General features: G+C 34.1%; 1 protein-coding gene across 1 annotated transcript; it reads left to right on the forward strand.

The window, feature by feature from the left end:
* The first annotated feature begins 566 nt into the window (after positions 1-566).
* LOC132546228 (sulfate anion transporter 1-like) lies at positions 567-13,785 on the forward strand. Its single transcript, XM_060209937.1, has 18 exons — positions 567-679; positions 2,704-3,062; positions 3,397-3,507; positions 4,577-4,821; positions 5,326-5,490; positions 5,760-5,915; positions 6,250-6,332; positions 8,421-8,568; positions 8,765-8,878; positions 9,329-9,406; positions 9,788-9,883; positions 10,025-10,131; positions 10,641-10,710; positions 11,043-11,207; positions 11,870-12,055; positions 12,490-12,544; positions 12,917-13,038; positions 13,708-13,785. Exons 1-18 carry the CDS (start codon positions 567-569, stop codon positions 13,783-13,785), a joined length of 2,451 nt encoding a protein of 816 aa, XP_060065920.1.
* The last annotated feature ends 8,621 nt before the right edge of the window (positions 13,786-22,406 follow it).

Consider the following 22,406-nt stretch of genomic DNA (forward strand, 5'->3'; position numbering starts at 1 on the left):
TATTTACATCAAGCTTAGGCATTATTTTGACGGATTGTTTAGACGGCCCGCTAGCCCTTTTCACACTTATTTTTCACATCTGAGTCTGACGTTTTCTCTCCCAAAGTTGTGTCTTGTAAAAGTACGCAACGTTACACACTGAAACGTTGGGTCAAGGTATCCGATTTCAGCCCCCTGACGTTAAACCTTGTACCTGTCGCTATGAAACATATGCAAGAGTGATCGACCATTCAGTCGGTGGTCCGCAGATAGACACTAATTGTTTCTCTGGTCAGAAACCGGAAATCTGACTGACACTGCTAGCGTCAACGTTTGTTGATTTATTCGTGTTTATTTTGTTGTTATGGTAACAACTTAACCACAAGCCACAAAACTACAAGGCCCATAATATCTTAGGCGATAAGAATATAAGCTATGATTTGCTTATACATAATTTGAAGACCATTAGAAATCGTGCTAGGGAAAATGTACATATACATAATGGTGCAAAACAGAAAAAACCCTGTTTAATGAATACATATTAGCTATGTACTTAATGGGTTTTTTCAAGATCTCAGGACTATCGTATGGATGCCCATGATAATGAGGCGTTAAACTGTCGCCGGTATTTTGTATTTGAACATCTTCTTCATAAGAACCAGTTATGCGAGAGTCGTTTCAAGCTTATGAAACATCCAACGTTAGCCTTATATTGAAATTTTATGACCTGATACGTAAAAATAAGCTAATAAAAAACTGGCATAGATTTGAAATAAGTGACCTGCAGCGACACAACATTAGGGAACAAAGATCATGTCGCGCTAAAGCCTAGGTATATCAAATCGATTACATTCTGAAATATATAATTTTGTATAACCTTGACATACGGCCAATAACGTGCTGATAATACGGAGCCCCCAAGTTTCATCAATTAATTGTCCCTGTATCTGATGTAACATATATACAATAGTCACAGTGCTCATTCTAGTGATTTGACAGCAACAACTGCATCCTGCCTGCTATATCATCTTGATCGTTTATGTCGAAATGTCGGATCGGATTATTCCTGGAATAAAATTATTTCATAGTTGTTATATATATTTTGTCTATATGAAAGGATACCACACTATAGGATTAGAATTTTAGGTAACATGCATTTTAATGTTAATTCAAAATCTAATGGAGGAATATTGTGATTATCTATTTCAGATTGGACTAGACTGATGTTACTTTCAATCCATTCTTCAGCTTTTTCTTACTTAATTTGTGATTGATAATGTCCTTTTAACATATTTCTAAACGTTGCAGGCCCCATTGTCCTCTTTTACACATTTCCACAAACCATTCATTTATTGTACCATTGTCACATTTCCAGTTCCATTATATGAACACTTCCTGTCCATTTCTGACATATATGGTGGCTCTAACTTTAATTGGTCCGTTTGTTTATAAATTACCAACGAAATGACAACTTCATCAGGAATGAAATCTCACATATATTTATTGTGTTGTTTAGTGCTTGTCATGCTTTTCTCGTTTGATTAATTATATCAATTTAAACAAAGAACCTTGAATCGTGAAACCTATCAACCGTTTGCAAAAATGGCACAGAATCACCGCATTAGATAGATTCTTGCCTCTCCTAATAATTTGATAGGATACCTTATCAAGTAGATTCAACATGATTACCATTCTAGTACCGGTTAGGGTTATCAATGTTATAAAATGTATGACACAACTTATAGGATAATAAACCCATTGGTCACGTTGAAATTGATTTTCTCTGGTGTTCCAGCTAGGATATAGTAGGTGAATATTATATATGACAAAGTTGCATATACCACGTTTTTAAATAACTGCATAACAAAGATACCAATAATATAGAAAACACAGAAATCAACATAATTATATGAAGTGTACTAATTCTAAAATATGACATAAAATTGAACACGACACTGATAGTCTGACGCATTTGTGAAGTTTATTTGACATTAACAGACAAACATTGAATATTCTCGGTAACTAAAGTAAATGCTTTACATGTAACAACAATTAAACAAAGTCCATGTTTTTGTATATTATTATGGAGATATCCAAAAAATCTCCAGTGATATATTTAGTTATGATAATGTATTCATTTTCATGTTCCTGTTGTTTTTGGACAATTATATTGACACAATTATATTGTGCGTTGTGTTATAATATGGAGACAAAATACAAAGTGTAATACAAACTCTATACAATAAACATTCGATTAACTGAGGTGGAATGCAAACGCAAGAATACAATTATAGTAACATCTGTTGACAAATTTTAATATTATCTTGATCTTTTATGATACGGTATATCCCTAAAAGCAATAATATGAATTTCCATGTGAAATTGCCATAATGGCATAAACATGTTTATAGATCTTGAAATAGATCACCCATAATATATTTAACATCAACGCCAACACAGACAAGGCATCACACTTAAACTTTCTAGATTATGAATCAAGACACCTTGGTCTTATATAACGACAATGTTTTTCTAATAAATCTTGAATCATATTAACATAAAAAATCATTCACAGTAACATGAAAGTTTATCATTAGATCATTCACTTCATTTCTTTTTCGGTTTTCAAAGGCTGAATTAAGATCAATGAAATTATTGATATACAAATCTTTACTGAAAGACTTTGTGTTTCAGAAGCTGACGTTCGCAATACAAACATTATAGATCTAAAATGGATAACACATCGGTTCCAACCTATCACGTGGTCATGGATGTTGACTGCACCAGTCCCCCAATAACGGTTGATCCTGAAAAGGATCCGTATGTGAACATAAAACAAAGGTTATATAGGACTTCCTCATTCTATAAAGACTTCAAACAACCGGATAGTGAACCTTCATCAGTCATGCAGCAGTGCAAAGAGGAGGTATCTAGTATGTGTGCGTGCACCAAAGAGAGGCGAAAAAAATTTCTTTATAAACTCTTCCCTTTCATCAAGATGTACCAAAAATATAATTGGAAATTAGATCTACCGAGTGATATCATCGCTGGTTTCACCGTCGGCATCATGCAGCTCCCCCAAAGTAAGGATTTTTAGTGTTACTAACGGTGTAGTCATATATCTATATAGCATTTATAAACTGATTAATGTCGATCTCCGCTTTCCGTCTCCATATTTTCTCCTATGTTTTGTGTTTAACAACACTGTTCAATATGTCATTTCTTCGGAATACGCAGTGATAGAATATAACAAATAATATCGAAACATAATGTTATGAACAGAATTCAACTATGAAGTATTAAATTTATCAAGATGCAAACAGAACTTGTTAATATCTATGTTTAATGTTTGAAGATGTTTATCTAACTTTCCTTATATCTTTTGAATTCTAACATAATTAATTCTATCCCGTACAGGTATGGCCTACTCTATGTTGGCGGACTTGCCCCCTGTCGTGGGCCTCTACATGTCTTTCTTTCCTGTCATCGTCTATTTCTTCTTCGGAACATCGAAACATATATCAATGGGTAAGAATGGTGCTGTCCAAATGCTAATCCCAGACTGTAGTGTCACCTGAACAAAATCGTGAACAAAAATGAGTCATAATCCTAACTCAAATTCGATCAAACTTGGGCAAAATATGAACAAAAAAGATTTACACGGAGACTTCCGAAAGAGTTCAAGGATAATAAGACCAGGTGTTCCGGAAATGTCTCATGATTATTGCACAAAAATCGTGATGATAAGGGGGTTCTTGACTATCGAATTAACTGCGACAAGCAATGTTAACGTGGTATAGAATTAGATTTGAAGACAATAGAATCAGGAATAAAATATACCAATCTATTACTGTAGAATGTATTCACCTAACCTCTCAAATTATGAATATCTGTCTTCAAGCAAAAATAAATAAACACACAAAGTTTCTTTATGTAATTTCTTCCTGCCATATGATCGCTGTTCGTTTGCTCAATCGAATTCCGATTACCATCAAAAAGGAATTAAATATACGTTAAATACTTACTGAGTACTTAAATGTCTCAGTGATGTATTGACGTACCAGTTGACACATTTTAATTGATATATACAAAGGAACCCTTAGATAACAGCTGGAATCTGTGTAAGGAAGTCGTCATATTTTGTCACAACAATTACATATGGAAGACAGGCAATTGAACAGATTGAAATGCACTTTTATCTGTAGCAAATTGTACACAAATATCCCCATAATCTCAAATCTATTTTTATAATCTTTGATTGTATCATATAGCACTCGAGAGACTGATATATCTTATGTTTTATCTTTTGTAAGCAGGGAACTACTCTCTATTTTGAATTATCTTTACCGTCCTACATAATGGGACTGTATCTCTTCCAACTAACCTCATAACAAATAAGAAAGGAAGAAAGTGAAAGACATTTAGATAATATTTCCATATTGGCTTATTACTTATCAGGATTTATTCCCCAAATTGTAAGGACTTAATATCGCTTGGTGAAATTAGCAGGTACTGTCGTTTCTCATAATTGATTAAAACACAATTAAGAATTATGTTTTGTGTAAAATCTACTTGCAACGTTTGTGTGTTCCTGCAGGAACGGTTGCTGTTGTCAGTTTGATGACTGGGTCAGTTTTGGCTAGACTTGGACCCCAATATACGGAGGAGGTACCGGGAGGATGGTCAGTTAATGGAACAGAAACGTTCTTCGGCAACATAAGCACGAATATGTCAACGACGACACCCGGTGCACCCCCAGAACACTTGTTGTCTAGACACGATATAGACATGCAGAAGATAGCTATAGTGTCCTCATTTAGTATCCTGGTTGGGATCATACAGGTAAGTCACGTGTTATATCTCTTGATGGGAAACATACAGGTTAGTCACGTGTTATGTCTCTTGATGGGAAACATACAGGAGAGTCACGTGTTATGTCTCCTGATGGGAAACATACAGGTTAGTCACGTGTTATGTCTCCTGATGGGGATCATACGGGGAAGTACGCATGTTCTGTCTTCAGGTGGGGATCATACCGATAAATCCGTTTCCTGGTGGGGACATTTCAGGTCAGTTATGTGTTCTGTCTCCAGATAAAATTATACATGTCCCTTGTCCGGGCTCCGGATGGGAGGTCATACGTGATGATCGTCTCTAAACTTGAGGGAATAGAACATGCATGTTGTTCTGCAGATGCTCTCAAGCTTGTATCATTACAACAGATTACCGGGGACTTTAGAATGCTTTCCATTGATATTTGTGTTAGTTGTGTCGTACAAAATTGCTTTACGATTTAATTAAACACTCCTACGTGCCAGCATGTATGATTTGATCTTTGTTCATCAGGTGATATTTGGGGCATGTCGACTGGGCTTCGTTACAACCTACATGTCTGACCCTCTTGTGAGTGGGTTCACCACTGGGGCGGCCGTGCACGTCTTCACTAGTCAAGTCAAGTACATCTTTGGATTGGACATTCCACGATTTGGAAATCTGTTCCAGATTGTATACGTAAGTTACAGCACATAATCAATAAACACGATATTATTTCAAATAAAAAATAACTGCATTACATTATTTATTCAACGTGATTAAGTCGAGTAACGATAGAAATATAGTGTGTTGGCTGGATAAACAGAGTTTCTCCCCATTTTGCCTTACAAAGAAGGCGATACGGTTTTCCTCTGGAATAAGGAAGCATGTTCATAAAATAAATTCTATCAAAATCGTTATGATGTAATTTGAAAAATATGTATATGTCTTAAGTTGTACTTTTTCAGACATATAAAGCCATATTTAGCAGTATCCACGAGACACAGCTGGCAACCATTGTAACGTCTGCAGTGTGTATAGTGGTGATTTATCTAGTCAAAGTTCAGATCAACCAAAGATTCAAGGATAAACTCAAGATACCCCTGCCAATTGAGTTAATTGTGGTAAGTAGTAATGTACAGTTTTTATCTAGATACAGTTATGCATAACTTTATATAACACATTTAAAGATGGTTGTTCTGAAATAAAATAATTTTTATTTAAGTTTGTTATCCGACAACAATAAGTAAGAATATCAACCATGGGAATGTATCAGTTTAAGAAATTGTTATCCTTAATCCTGAACGATGCTAAAAATGTTATCCAATAATCACTGTGGAAACTCAATGGTACTAAAGCGAGTAACAAAAAGTTAATTTAATGGGTATATTTCTATCATAGTTCAAAAAGCTTCTCATCTCTGTCCAGTATGATGAACCTCAAATCTTGACTTTTCAGGTAATTGCCGGTACGCTTGTTTCACATTTTCTCAAATTCAAGGTCAAATACGAAATGAAAGTAGTCGGAGAGATCCCTGCCGGGTAAGTATTGTTTATATCTTGTATATATTGTAATATACTTGATGACGATGTATGAAAGTTTTGTGAATGTTCTATTCAAGTATTTATCAATATATATATGAATATATTTAAACATGACGTCACTAAAGAAGAAATCATTGAAAATGACATGAATAATTTAACATTGTATCACTGATGAACATCACATGCATAACACAACATCACCTCATTCACGAACATTTTACTGGTAATTACATTGATTGACTTATTACTTATCAATTAGTGCTCGATAATTAGAATGACACACAAACTGCTGAATGTATTAATTGTTTTCTGTAACTGTTGTTCATTACAGAATATATCTGTGAGTAATACAAGATACTACAAAAATGGGACGTCATTGTATCTGGTTTACATTTCATGACATGTTAAGAGTTATTAAAACACGACTAGTTAGATGTTTGCATTGTCTTGTAATTTTAAAATTTTACTGCAATATAGTAACCTTTTTTAATCATAAAATCAAACAATATTGGTAATGTTATCACAGGTATAAAATCTCTGAATATATAATTTAGTTTGAGAAATAGAAGCCATAAAATATTAGTTGCGAATTTGTCTAAGGAAATGTAAGAAAATCTCACAAAACCATGAGGGAAAATTATATAGGAAGTGAAACAGACACATGACCGTTAGAAACACATGTGTGGTTCATCACATATGTATCACTGACCCAAAAGCAGGCGATGTGACATACATTTTAACTTGTCGTGCATTTAAACTCTAATTTGTTTTAAGTTGTTGTATCTGGTTTTGTAACCGATATGCTTCTTATCTTATTCAATATTCGAATCGTCTGTCGGATTTTCATTCTTCATTTGCTAGCCTATTCTTTTCGTGTATTTGCTGATCGTTTGTGCTTGATCAGCGTTAGATCACAACACTAATGTTCCATTCATATACAAAGTAACGGACAGAAACACAACATATCGACATTCCCATTATAAGTATGTTAAAATAAATCAATAATTTTATCTTATGCAACATCTGTCTTTTATTCATAAAATGAATTTATCCGTAGGATCAAAAACATCCATGAAATCGATTTTAAAGTGTTTGTAGGGAAATTTGGCTTGATAATACTTCTAACGTAGTTCATGTTTATTGGCATTACTGCATCCAACTCTTAAATTAAATGGAAGGTACTATTCACTTGCGTGTCCTTTGTACAATCATGAATTTCCAACTGAACGAGGCTTATTCGAATAAATTATTTCTCTTACAGACGATGCGAATTGCATTTGTGATATTAACTGATTTTGTTTCCTTTAAAAAATACTTTGGACAAAAAACGGCAATGTTGGCAAATGAAAGAGTATCTGTCAATTGTCTATGCCCGATAAGTTTTTTATGTGGGGTGTTATTTTTGCATGGAGATAATTAATTAACAAAATATTATAATAAACAAATATTAAGTGATATAAACAATATTGCATACCGAGAAATCTTCGTCCCGTTTAATTTTCGCTCTTTTCGACCATTACCAGGGAGGACGAATTCAAGGTGGCGACGAAAATTTGTGACACTTATATAACCATTCTATATAATTCTCATTGGGCGAAAAGAACATGAGACAAACTCATATATAATGGTTCAAGAACTAAGATAACATGGGGCGAAAATGTCTCGGTATACAGTAACCTATAGTGAAAGTATGAGTTTCAGTCCCTCTTTCAAGGTTAGTATGAGTGGGATGAACGTTAATTGTATCTGTATTACAAGAAAACCTGCTCTATCTAACACTTACTAACATATACACAGTCACTTTACCACACAAACAAGTACACATAAAAAGAATTAAAATAGTATATTAATGTCCATGTAACACAATGTTATTTAACAGTATGCTAATTGGGTTTCATCGTAACATAAACACATTACAAAAACCTATTATTATTTTGCCACTTGAAATAAGCAAAAAATGCCAGTATCTATCAGGAGACATTCAACACATGGTGTGATAAATGAGCGCGGAAGTTGATTATAATTAGTTTTTTTTTTTTTTTTTAATTTTGTTTGATTCATAATCTATACATGTTATTTTTGCAGTTTGCCAGACCCAATGCTGCCCACGTTTACCAAAATGGGGGATTATTTCAGCGATGCCATCATTGTAGCAGTAGTAGCGTTCGCCCAGTCTGTATCACTGGCAGCTCTAATGGCTAAAAAACACGGTTATATAATAGACTCTAATCAGGTAGGTTTGCCTACATTTAGGCACAGGTATCACATATTTCTGTATCATTATGTATATAAAGGCGACAAGGATACCATTGTGGGTTAACCAATCATATCAAACTTACTCTAGATTTATATGTTTTATAAGTTAAATTTTAGCACGACAAACATTTCGTGACAACAACAGAAAATCAAATATTTTTATGTGTTTGCAGGAGTTTATAGCGTACGGTTTTGGTAATATCTTTGGTTCCTTTTTCTCCTGTTACCCATTCGCCGCCTCTGTTTCACGTAGTTCTGTGCAAGATTCGGCAGGAGGAAAATCTCAGGTAGGAAATATTTTTAATGCTTTTTAGTATTGATGTCATATCCCTCATGTTCGGTTTTCGTCCTTTTATACCAAAGTTTTCGACATATTCAATACATTTGGGAAGCTTACTTTGATACAGTATTGTTATGCTATGAATATGTGTGGTGATTTCAAATGAATCCATACTGGCTGGTACATATTTTGTAACTTTAAAAAAATAAAGGAGGGATCAATGTTCCTCTTATTCATTCAGTTGGCAGTTGTATATGAGTTAAATATAACTTTGGTAACGTTAAGATGTCATGTCTTCAAAGTTGTTCAAAATAGTTCCGGGCTACAAAATATTCGCCTGTAAATCACCTAGGGTTTGCAAAACAGAAATCAAATTGTCTAGACATGATGTGAAGTTGTTTATCTTACACTTCAGAGTTTTACGTTCATTAAATGACAGATATTTATTCTCTGTTAGATAACGAGTTTGTTTTCGGCTGCTCTCGTTCTCGTTGTCATCCTTATCATCGGACCTCTGTTTGAATCTCTGCCTAACGTAAGTATAACCATTGGGAATACCACTTCCATACACTTCCAAACTGTTTTGATGTGAAGTCGCATTAAAATGTTTTCTAGTCATTATGATTTTACAAACTATCTTTTCCAAAAGTCAGAAGTTTAAGTGCAACGTAGTTAATTGTAGGTAGTGGTGTACACTGTGGTAAACGTTGTCTATTGTGCGCAAGGTACATTTCATATAATTTTGTATAGTCAATTTAATGCTGTTCATTGTGTTTAATATAGTGTATTAAAGTATTGTACTTTTTATTATTGTGATTTTGTATGTAATGTTTTACATTGTATTTGATATTGTGAATTATATTATTATGACTTTTTATTAAATGTTATCCATTGTATTTATTCTTGTACATTGCAGTGTGTATTGTCTTCAATCATCGTCGTTGCCTTAAGGAGCATGTTCCTACAGGTCTTTGAACTCAAGAAGCTTTGGAAAGTTTCTGGATTCGATTGTGTAAGTAATATCGCTCTAAAAACACCGTAAATGAATTATGAATCTTGAACATGAATTTATAATGTTATACTGCATGCATTAGATGGATCACTCAAACGAAGGATATATCAAAACTAACTATTGTGGATTAATTACTTGTAGATGATCTGGATTGTGACATTCCTGGCTGTGGTCATCCTTTATGTGGACTTAGGACTTTGGATTGGGCTTGTCTTCTCATTCTTCACTGTTGTACTGCGTACACAAAGGTAATTCTGAATAATAGATTTTTTAATGTTGAAAACGTATGTTTACACTAGAAGAAATTATCAGATTTTACTAAAGCAGTGTAGTGAAATTGGCCTTCCTAGCAGTATACCCCTATACTATGCTAAAGTTCCGTAAATACCGAGATACACATGGTCAGCTCTGCCACTGTTTGATCTTAGCACGAGATCCAATGTTAGTCGAACACACGAGTTTTTACAGCTTCACTCACTGCCGTACTTGTATACTATTACAGGTTTTAGGTTAACGATAGCATATAACAGTAGTAAGTTTCAATTTTATTCCACGTGCGAGGGATGATATTTTGAAGGGACCTTTTCCTTTATGCATGTGTTGTAAACATTACAGGACATTCTTAAATATTTCGTTATAATTACTTAATATATAATTATGAATAGAAAAACAAAATTTATGTTGCTATAACACTTTGTCTTCCATTCTACTCGACTTGTACTTTTATAATCTTGCTAATACCTCATATTGTCTTCAGGGCCAAAGCCGTCACACTTCAACGGATATCAGATGTAGACATATATGCTGATGATAAGAAATATATGAAGGTAAATATTCATGTAAAACAACTTATAGTGTAAAAATCTGTTGATATTTTATATCACTACACCTTCCAAGAAAGATAACTTTTACATCATAAGAAGTATGTATCAATTACCAATTAAACTCTAACAGAAAATATTTGTATATATAGAGACGCGTGATATTAAACAAAATCTCGTCCGCTGAAAGGTTACATGGTCGGAAAAGGACGTTAAACCCGATAAATATAAAATAAATTTAATTTTAATTTAATACGAAAATATTTCGACGAAATAAGACAGAACATAGACTATAAGTGAACAACCATTTTAACTTTTTATAATTATCCATTCATCAGACACGGCACAACCCTGGAGTTCGAGTCATCTCCTTCAACTCCCCACTCTACTACGCCAACGGAGATATATTCCTCCGCCAGGTTTTCACAATTTCTGGTATGAAACCACAGAGAGTTCGAAAAGAAATAAAACGATTTGGTTCTGTTGCGGAATTTAGAAGACATGTAAGTATCATTCGTCATTTCTGCTTATATTTGAATACTAACAGTACTGACACCATTGTACAGACATGTTCATGCACCCATGCTTGTGTTGAAAGAGTTCGAAAATAACCTTTCCTTCTCACGTCACTAATTCTGTTTTTGAGCAGGAAAATAACACTGTTCTTATTAATAAGTCGCGGAAATCATGTTTTTGTTCCAACATAAATTATGAGTCGTTAAGTCTGTTAATTCATTTCAATACACTATCATCCTGGATACTCCAGGGGTTCCGATCACATTCGCTGTCTACACCTCTGGAACATGTGATGACAAAATTGAAGGTTATATGTGCGGTACCTTGTGGACAAGACGAAATGACTAGTTTAAGTCTTTGATGTACATCAAATTAATCTCAATGGTGCATAACTGTGTATTGTAATGGATTTGACGTTGGATGTTGCTTCTCTTCAAAAAGACCATACCAGCCTGTGATTGGTCTTTTTCTTCTGAAATCATTCAAATTACTTCGCTTGTGTCTTTGATTTTGCCACGACGCATTCCAGGGGTACGGAGAATGAAAGTGATCATAGCACATGGAGTATCGAGGATGATTCACCATGTTTTCGAGAGATGTTTTGTAAATGGTCGTGGACTTCTATTCAGATTTCTTCTTGACGTTACAGAGCAGTCGTATACAAATGACCAGCAACAACATCGTATCTGACCAGCCATATGACGGGATGGCCAACGGCAATGGCACTAACGACAAAGATAAAAACGGTAACCCGGGAGCCTTGGTACATCACATCGTCCTAGACTTTTCTTCTGTATGCTTTGTGGATTCAGTCGGGTGTAAAGTTCTTAACCAGGTATATAAAAACGGTTACTCTATTAACTCTGCTATGAACTACCCAGTTTAATTCTATTTGTTTTTAATTCTTCTTTCCTTTTGAGTTTGACAAGATTTCGGTGACGATATTATCAATTGAAAATCTTGATTCAATAAGCTCCTGTCTTTTCGTAAACCGACACATAAAAAATGATTTTTTTTTTTTTTTTTTTTGTTTTTTTTTTTTTTTTTTTTTTTTTTTTTTTTTTTTTTTTTTTTTTTTTTTTTTTTTTTTTTGGGGGGGGGGGGGGTTTTATTTTTTTTTTACACCATTGGATTGGATTTCCTGTAAGGTAATTTACATCGATCATCCTGACCATTACACTCAATGCAACAGTTTTATGATGACTGTAATCCAAAGAAGTAACAGTTTTATGACAATAGTATAAATGTACGTATTTTATCTTTTTTCAGCTCTTCAATGATTATAGGACCATAGGTGTCAAAGTATTCCTAGCTTGTGTCAGCGGTAGGTAATACTGTAGATATAGAAATAAATAAGATCGTGCACACACGTCCTCGCTGTTTAATATGTAGTCTAGCCTACATGTAATTTGACCAATCATCATGAAAAAGCAAAGAAATTTAAACCAACTGTCAGATTATGTAAACTTATTTCCCCGATAGCCAAGCACATATCCAAAACTGTTGGTCAGTTACCAGATAGTTTTCTAATGATAATAGTTGTATCTTGAAAGTCATCAATGAGATGTGATAGTCATATTTTAGTTTATCGTTCTGAAACAAAAGAGCCATCAAAATACGGATGTTTGTTGTATACAACAATAGAACATTCATACATATTAGTGTTGTCATGTTTGTCGCAATCTTCATTTCCCAGATGATGTATGGTCGGTGTTAAAAACGACGGGGTTCCTGGAGAAGTACGAGAAAAACGTATATATGTCTGTTAACGACGCCGTCATTGTAGCTATTGCAGAAGGGGAAACTTTTAGCGAGGAGGTAGGTACTGCTGACTTAACGGTGAATTGCGTGCTGCATTGAATTCAGGGGAAGTAATCCAGGAAACAAAAATCAGGGAACATATTTACCCAAGTTATTTTTATTGCTGCAGCTGTATTGTGTTGTACTATATGCGAAACTTTCAATTTCAGACAGGAGGAAGTCTCAAAAACACGTTTGGTCATGAGTGTCAGTCATAATCATTATAGTTCTTGTAGTTGTTGTTTCATGAACGAACTTAGACCAATAGATTTAAAAATTCTAACTTATATCGCATGTGATGACGCAGCTAAGGTGGCGGTAGAATATAGTACCAACGTCTAGGCTCGGAAATCTGTCAAAGTAAACCTCAACTCACACAATGAACATTTACTAATCTTTGTTTGTCTGGTATATGACATTTGTACTGACATTAGAATTACATAATATATGCAGGGAGATATGCAAATGATGTATAGAACCAACCATGCATTACTTATGCCTATGCCAATATACGGACAGGATGACCTGTTATTCATGGTGAAAGAAAAGCATGCCTTTTACATAGCATATTGGTGACAGAACATTATCAATAATCAATTATCAAACATATTGTATCATCTGTGACAACAATTCGTACTAAACAAACGCATGTTTTAAGAGAACAAGAATGCATGTGCTGCTTTTCAGGAAGCTGAATCGGATAGTGCTGTTGAAGAAATCGACTCGAAACCAGAAGACAGGTTACTTGCTGGTCAGCCGAGATAGTGAGTTCCAGGAGTGACGTCATCGTGTAGAAATGACGTCAGCTAGTCTGTCTCTTTGTGACGTTAGCTATCTCCTGTAGTGACCGCTATCCCAGTTCACCTTGTAACATCTGCTTTTTTAACAAATCTGCATATTTCTTCTTTCATGTTTTAAGTCTATTGATAAATCAAGTCTATGGTATTCAACATCTCTGATCTTAGCGACATTTTGTCGCGAGCGATTGGGCGCGAGTTTTGCATAATTAGCGGAGATTTTGCAACGGTATTGCATTATCAATTTTTTTTCAAAATATGACACGAGCGTTGATAAGTTTCTAAAATCAGAGAAATCGAAACCTGAAGATATTTAACTATAATTAGTATCTTGTTATAACTACTGTTTCCTCTATACACTGTTATTAGTTCTAATGCATAACGTTATTCCCAATAGATTTTTTCTTTCTTGCTCTATTCTCGCTCTCTTCTCCTCAACGCATTCTTAATTTTCTTTATTTCATTATTTTTTATCAAAATGCAATCATTTAATTGAAGATACTAGTTTAAAATTAGATTTGAAACAATATTGTTACTCTATTAGTTTAAACATACTTTATTGCCGAAAGCAAATGGATTGGGCACAAGTTATCTCAACTTATAAGAGCCAACTTTATTTATATGTCACGAAATACCAATTCCCGACCCTCAAACTCCACTGTTATGTGCGTTTAGTGTGTAGTCTAAAAGCTAACGTAGATCTGTATATTAACCATTTAACACTCTTTTTTCCTGATTCACTGGTATCATTTTGCTCTATGAAACGGTATGGGCATTGGCATGTGACATGATCATCTGTTAACTGAATTAAGCAAAATTTTATCTTTAATACAGGTACTAATATACACGACATTGCATTTTGATAACATGCTTTGCAAACAGGTTCTTTAACTGCGTTTTATTTTAATTTCAGGTTTCCTACTTTTTATCATTTAATTTTCTGCTTTCATTTTGTTCTGTAATCTTAATCAAATATTATACTAAAAAACAAGTTTATTTTAATTAATCTATATCTGATATTGTATGTTTTAGAGCTGCTTTATCGATCAAGATTTCTTAAATCTTTTTCATATTTACGAAATATTTGGGGTATGAAATTTATAAGTATGATTTATTTCGTGTATGTATTTGATTTGATTATCATGTGTTTCAATTTAAGTTAAATCATGTTTCGAAAAAGAAGTAAGAAAACATGACATTTAAAAAAACTCTTAATTAGACAAAGTACTTTATGATAACGCAATTAATCAGTGTTTAATATGTATTGGCTACGCTTTGATTTCGTGTAGAAATTTTCTAGTGAGTGAAAAAACAATTGGTAACTGTGAAACTCCCATGTGTGTATGTGTGTACACCGTGATCCGGATTCCGCTATAATCTCTCTCCTCTGTTTTTGTAGGTTATCGCACATATTTAAGTAGAGGTCACTTCGAAACGAGAGCTGAACTATCAACGATCTCCTGGAAACAGGTGCTGTGCAGTGACATCGTGTGAAGTTAAACACTAACTGTCAATAGCTCTTGTAAAACAAGAATGTCACGTGTCCTTTTATGAGGAGATTTTAATATTGTTTGTATTACCACGTGGCCAAAGTGATAGCTAGTGCAAGAAATACCGTAATTCTCTGAAAAGCACCAACAGTGCACTTTTTAAACCATCCTCGATCCTCAAGGGAGTTACAATCACTGTCGTCTTCTGAACCCATGGAGCATGTCATGGAAAAACTGAAAGTTCCATGTATGACACCTTGTGGACAAGACGAAAATACTAGCTCGATTCTGATGTACATCAAACGAATTTCGGGATTGCATACCGGTATATTGTAATGACTTAGAAGTTGGGTGTTGCTCCTTTGTAAACTTCAAAAACAGCGTATCAACCAGTGATTGGTCAGTTTTCTCTTCTCCTGGGACCAATCAAATTACTTTGCTGATGTCTTCAATTTTCCATGACATGTACCAGGGGCGCAGAGAGCGAACGTGATCGTAACCCCTTTAGTATTGAGGATGCTTTTACACATGGGCCAGCAGAAATACACAACATAACAAAGCCCATCCCCCAGGGTTGTAGACAGGTCTGTTTTAATATACAAATATAATTCTGTCTGTATATGGCATGAATAACATGAATACACCCCCTCACACAAAACATAACCATTAGCATGATGTTACAGTTTTCATTGGGTAAATGCAAACTGCAAGACTATCTAAATTTAATTTGTTTATTATACGTAATGTTTTATAATGTTATAATTTAATTGTTGCAGGTATTTAGCATGCATTAGGTCAATGTTGTTTCGACGTTATACCTAGAAATAAGAATACAGAAATGATATATACAATCTTATTTAACTGTAAAAAAACGTTGGCGCGTTTACTTATTATCGCAGCAGCATATCCCTGTGTGGTACGTTTTGTATATATACATTAATCAATACAATAGAGTACGTTTTTATGTTGTATATACCACCCCTTCTGTATATATATCGACCCTACAGTATGTATATACCGACCCTACAGTATGTATATACCGACCCTACAGTATATATACCCAATACCCCTTTACCACATTGTGTAACAGTATTTCTCATCTGCATTTGCGAGTATTAGGATAAACGCATACTCGATACTCCATGGGTTACGATCACTTTCGCTCTCTGCAGAGAACGATAATGGGCGTAACCACTGGAATATGGAGGAAGGGACACACATCGCATATAGATCCTGTTATGAACATGATCACGAAATATTTGTTTTTTTCAAATAGTATTTTTGTCGTGTCTTAAGTAATTGATAATAAACAAGACAACTATGATTTTAGAATGTGCTTTCGTAGATTGTAGAATTGTGGTATGTGGATGTTTACTAAGGATTAACTTACCAATGTATTTGTATATAATTCAAATTTATTCATAACCTCATGGTGCAAGTTTGTGATCTGTATTTTTTATAATTAATGATTATAAAAAAAATCGACTTACGTCTTTGTAAACAATTGAAACAATGAATATCTTCTTCATACTCCTAGATATATATCTATATATATATATATTGGGATAGAATAAATGCTTTAAAAAATGTCATTGATTCTGATTTTTATTGAAATGGAAACTACTCACTCGCCTTACTCCTAGCCGTTCGAAACGGACGGTAAAAGATTTGGGGTCATTAGTACGACTACGAGGGTTTTCCCCGAGTTCTCCAGTTTTCTGCGACAGTAAGACCCCTCGCGTGATTACATTCGGGCCGATAATAGTAATTAGTATAAGTTTTTAAAAAACTTGTTTCGCAGTTGTTGTAATATTGATAAAGTTTATATTTCAAAAATACTGAAAGATTTAATGTTTTAAGCGATGATCGGTTAATTTCATCAATATCCTTTTACATACAAAGTCTCATACATATTCGACCGAAAGGACTTGTTAGAGCGTAAATTGGTGCTAAATATCGGCGTTGTACGAAGTGTGTAAAAAAAGAAAAGAAAAAATAACAAGACTAGCTATTATTTTGGTAATACTTCTGATGTTGCTTTTTTTTCGTATTTGTCCCGATCCACATGTAGCCTGAAAATTGGCGCCAAAGACATGGTGCATGTGTTTTACATCATCATATTTACACCAGATAGAAAACAAAACTTCTTGAATCTATATTATTAAAATCCTGACGGAACATGTAGCCACTGATAAGAAAAACGTACAAACGAGCACTACCTCCGCTTTTTTCACATCGACGTCATAACAACATCACAGTCCCGAAAATGGTTACTCCTTGTTAACCATGGGTTCGACCAATTTCTACCAGAGTTAACAGTGACAATACGCCCACGTAAATTGCTTTTCATTCTCGGCTCCCATCGACTGTCAAGTTTATCGGTAAACCATGTGGTAAACAAAGCGACACGAAGGGCAGTAACTCTGGAAGATCAGAATAATGGCTCACGGACTAGCTACCAATAGCTGACCTCGAGGTCAAGGTCAAAGTTTGAAGTCGGGGTATAACTATGGCGGCATCCGACAACACCAACGAAGGACACAGCTGTAGACTGTTTTTATGTCATTGATCAGCGTAGGAAAAACAACAGCATTTGCTCTTTTAGAGGTTATGTGCCAGTATCATGGCTGATTTACTATCAACTTTCACTGATAACACAGTATATTAGTATGTATCCAAAGATCGCTGAGGTAGATGAAAAGTGATAGTACAAAATATCAAACCACAGTTGTTGGCTGTTTACTCAAAATTAATCTTCCGCGATATATTCCATAATGTTTATAACCATATGAACAATTGTAGTCATTTTCTATATAAACAAACACTTTTTTCCAAGATAATGATACAAATAACAAAGAAAAATAATAAATTACTTTAATATTTGACACAAATACGTTTTTCAAGAATCTTGCAGTGGCGTGAGCTGTTTACTGATGTGTTATTGGGGTACCGCAATGCACTCTGGGAGAGATTGGGTTTCGACGCGATTTAAACCTGTAACTTACATAGAGAAGTAAATATGTCATGTATGCCTAATCAGAGACGCATATCACATATACGTCTGTGACCTAATCAATAATTACATTATCTGTCGTGCGATATTTCAAAGATATCAGTATATAGACCACAAACCCTTATGTACAATATACATGTTTGCATAGATCTCGTCTTATCTCAACGACGCCAAAACACTGACCTTCGTCGGTGAGACGATACCCGGACACGGCAGGAGTCACGAAGGCGAAAAACCTCTCAACCAGCCAAGTCGTATTTCAGATATCTTCGGAACGCTCATGATAGTGTTATCTTCAGACCAAATACAATTCGCGATGATATATTGCACAATATTACTGAACGGAGTGTCACTAGTCGCGTAGAGTGGACAGCCCTAGCCTCTCGCACAACACCGTATATATGTCGATACTAGAGTGTATTATTAGCCTTTCTCAAATATATTTCACAATTTGCCAACATGTAGATTGTACTTTTCAACTAGCAACAGGAGATGTAGCAGTTAGTAGTGGGTCGTACTAAAAACATGACCTGGCTGTAATATTTTTTTTTTAATCTTTCACATCATGTATGATGCAAAACGATGAATTTCAATGTATCAATTATTACTTTATGATACAAATAAACCATAATTCAGAACACATGTAATATAAAACTGGCTAAATGGCTGACTTGTCTAACTGGTGGGTTGTACTACAGTACATTATATATGTATGTCATTGTCTGACAATGACTTCCTAATTAAACAATTGTTTGTTTGTTTGTTTTTTTTTTTTTTTTTTGTAACTGATCTTTTACTTAAATCTATTTTTCTTTTGGTTTATGTGTTTTTTGTTTTATTTCGTTTCGTGGTATTTTTTTTCTATTTCATGTGTGTGATGATGATGATAGTGTCATATTTCTGAGTCAAATGTGTTTGAGATCTGCAACAAAAACGATACCAAGAAGATATATACACTTCCATGCTTCCGATACCATAATATAGAACGTCTTGACGAAATTATCTCATCGACAGATACTGCTACTTAAACGAAGTACGAATGATCATAAACATGTATATTCAGATGTAGTCTGAAGTTCACCAATAATAACTCCTGTAACTATACAGGATATTTACCCAAACCACTTAACAGAACCATATATATATATAATATATATATATATATATATACACCGTATATGCACGTAAAGTACATACATTGAAAGTTAAAGGTATGCTATGCACATTGATAATTAACAATTCCCGAAAGTCCCTGACCTAAAAGTATCCTAATCATGATAGTTACTGTACTGTTTCAAGTTTTATTACAACTTTAAGCCTTAGGCCCATCCGTACATATTACATCTACATTACATGATACAATGTAGAATATAAAAACTATTGTTACACATTCTATATATAATAAGAACTTTAAAAATAAATTTACCTAACATACAAAGTTGTTTAATATTGTGGATACTCAATAATTAACTAACTTAAAAACTGAAGGTTTTCTCAAATAATATCTCTTCATAAGAGGAGCTCGACTGACCTGGAATTGTATATATATTAGTAAAAAATGGGATTTATTCTTAAATTCAGTAACAGAGTTACACTGTTTTACAATACCTCCGTGTCCTTGGAATATTTTTTATATCTCCCTGTCTCTATGGCAAGAGAATTACATGGCGAACGAATTCTAGTCAAACATATACAGTAGTTCATTGGTATGTAAAAGTTTGATCTACAAGGTATTTATACATAAATCAATTCGGTGAATTTTCCAATGAAGCCATGATTAATTGCTTTACCTGATCAAATATTCTCTGCTTAATCTCCAACAATATAAGTTTGGTCGAGTGACACTATTAGAAATTATCGTTATATAGTTAAAAACTAAATTATTGAATTCTTCTTTAACAGAAGTGACCCGGTTGAAAACATTTCTGTTACACAGGTTTAACAGAAAATTATATGATTTGAAAGTATACGCTGACAGTTTGAAGTACGCTATGCCTAATGACAAGAGAACAATTTCTGTCAGTCCCCGTCCTGTTGAAAATACCGTAATTATGGCAATTACAGTACTGTAATTACTGAACATATTCAATTCTTGAAGAAAAAAAAAGTTGAAATCTTTTTGGAATTTACGCACCGAATGTTGAAGGTATATGTCCTTTGCTGTGAATTCAAACTTCTGGAGAAACATGAAACGAAAATCTTAAGAAAATTTTTTTTTTATTTCGGATTGGCTTAATGCTTACACGCTTACATGCAACGAAACTGCAGTTGTACTGTATACAACTCTATTGAGATTTGCACACTACTCATTTTTAAAGGACTGTGAATTGAATGTGGCTAAACTTGTCAGGTAAAGTGTGCACGTGTACATCAATATGTATGCATATATACATATACATGACTGTTTCACCACGAGAAAAGTAGACTCGGTTGTCGATTACGGATAATTTACCACATATAATATTTTTCGGACTGAAATGTTTTACAAACACTGCTGTTATTTATCTGTGCATTGTGCAGTACAAAAGATGCAATAGGGTTTTTAATCTCTCGTTTTTATTCATGAAAACAGAGACGTAACTGTCCATGGACAAAAGATATGATTTTGACTACGTGATTCCCTCGTCATATTACCTTTCGTGATATCTTATTCTTCTTATCAATAAAAACAAAATATAATCAAATGCGGTATTTTAACTGGACCAATTGTCGTCAACTAAGAAATGTTTTACAAGGCGTATTCATGCGTTATATTTTAGTGTTAATACGATCGACAAATTCTAAAGGTAATTGCAGTGTAGAAAGGTTTTTTTAGATACCTGAAATATAGACTAGACAATCTTCTATCCTCTTACTTACGGGTTTGAAAGCGCGAGAAAACAAAACCTTTAAAAACTCATAAATTTTCGTCCATTTTTTCGCTAAAAGAAACACATGCGCACAGAGTTTGATGATGAATTTTAGGTAAAAAATCCAATTTGAAGTATATTTCACTGACTATGAACTGTCACGGATTGTAACCCACAATACTGCTTTATTCCGTGCAGTATCGCAAGCTGTCGGCCGTATATCACTAAGATACTTATAACTCGATCGGTCATTTTGTCACATTTCAAATTGACTATTCATATACTGTTGTATTAAAATCATTTGAACAACATATTCTCCGGTGTCAAGGACTTTATCAATCCTGTTGTTAAATAGATTTCTAAATCAGAAGACGCCCTCTTGTCATTATAAAACACAATACGTGAACCGTCGGCGATCGTACAGAATTGAAATCGTCATAATTGGCCGATTTTCCCAATATCAAACTGGCTCAAACAATATGTAATTTTACGTCGATGTGCTATCTTTGAGTGCTGAATCTGTTCAGCTGTATTCCAATTAAAACCGATATGGGGCTGCTGCACCTCCCCGTCTAGATTTTGACTTTTCATTTGATCATTTTGGGTTTTCCTCAGTAGCTTCTTCGGCTACAAAAATTTAGGCCCTAGGCATCACTGAAGAGTCCTAGAAGGATGAAACAGCTGTATGATGAAGTTTAATCTGTTGTTTGGTTCTACTGTATCTAATTCTAAATTATTAAAAGGTGCTATTCACTTGTGTGTCTCTTGTACAATCATGTATAGGAATTTCCGTGTAGACGAAGCTTCTAAGTAAAATGTCTTGTCGAGATGTTACGTTGTACATACATGTTTAATTCTACGTGACGTGACGTCATCAATTTGTAATTTCCGGCTAAAATTCTACAATATTTACGTGGTTGTATACCTCTTTTGAACAACCGTATCTCAAAAAAATTGAAGATATCCAAGGAGTATTCGGATTAAAAAATCATAAAAATATGACATTTGGCCAAACAAGGCTTATCCTACCAATTCCTTTCCGGATGATGAATATTTTTTAGAATAATGTTGAACATACTATTCTTGCAATATCTCTATAACTAACAAAGGTTAAATCGTCAAAAAGAACCAAAGACATCAGTCAGCACTACTTTCTCGACACACATGAATTAAACAGATGTAGACTTGATTCGACAAAACAATCCAAATGCAACTGTTGAAGTCCGTAAGGTTCAAG

The sequence above is a fragment of the Ylistrum balloti genome, unplaced genomic scaffold, assembly GCF_031769215.1.
Source record: "Ylistrum balloti isolate Yb309-2 unplaced genomic scaffold, AGI_CSIRO_Ybal_v1 Utg369876, whole genome shotgun sequence".
NCBI lineage: Eukaryota > Metazoa > Mollusca > Bivalvia > Pectinida > Pectinidae > Ylistrum > Ylistrum balloti.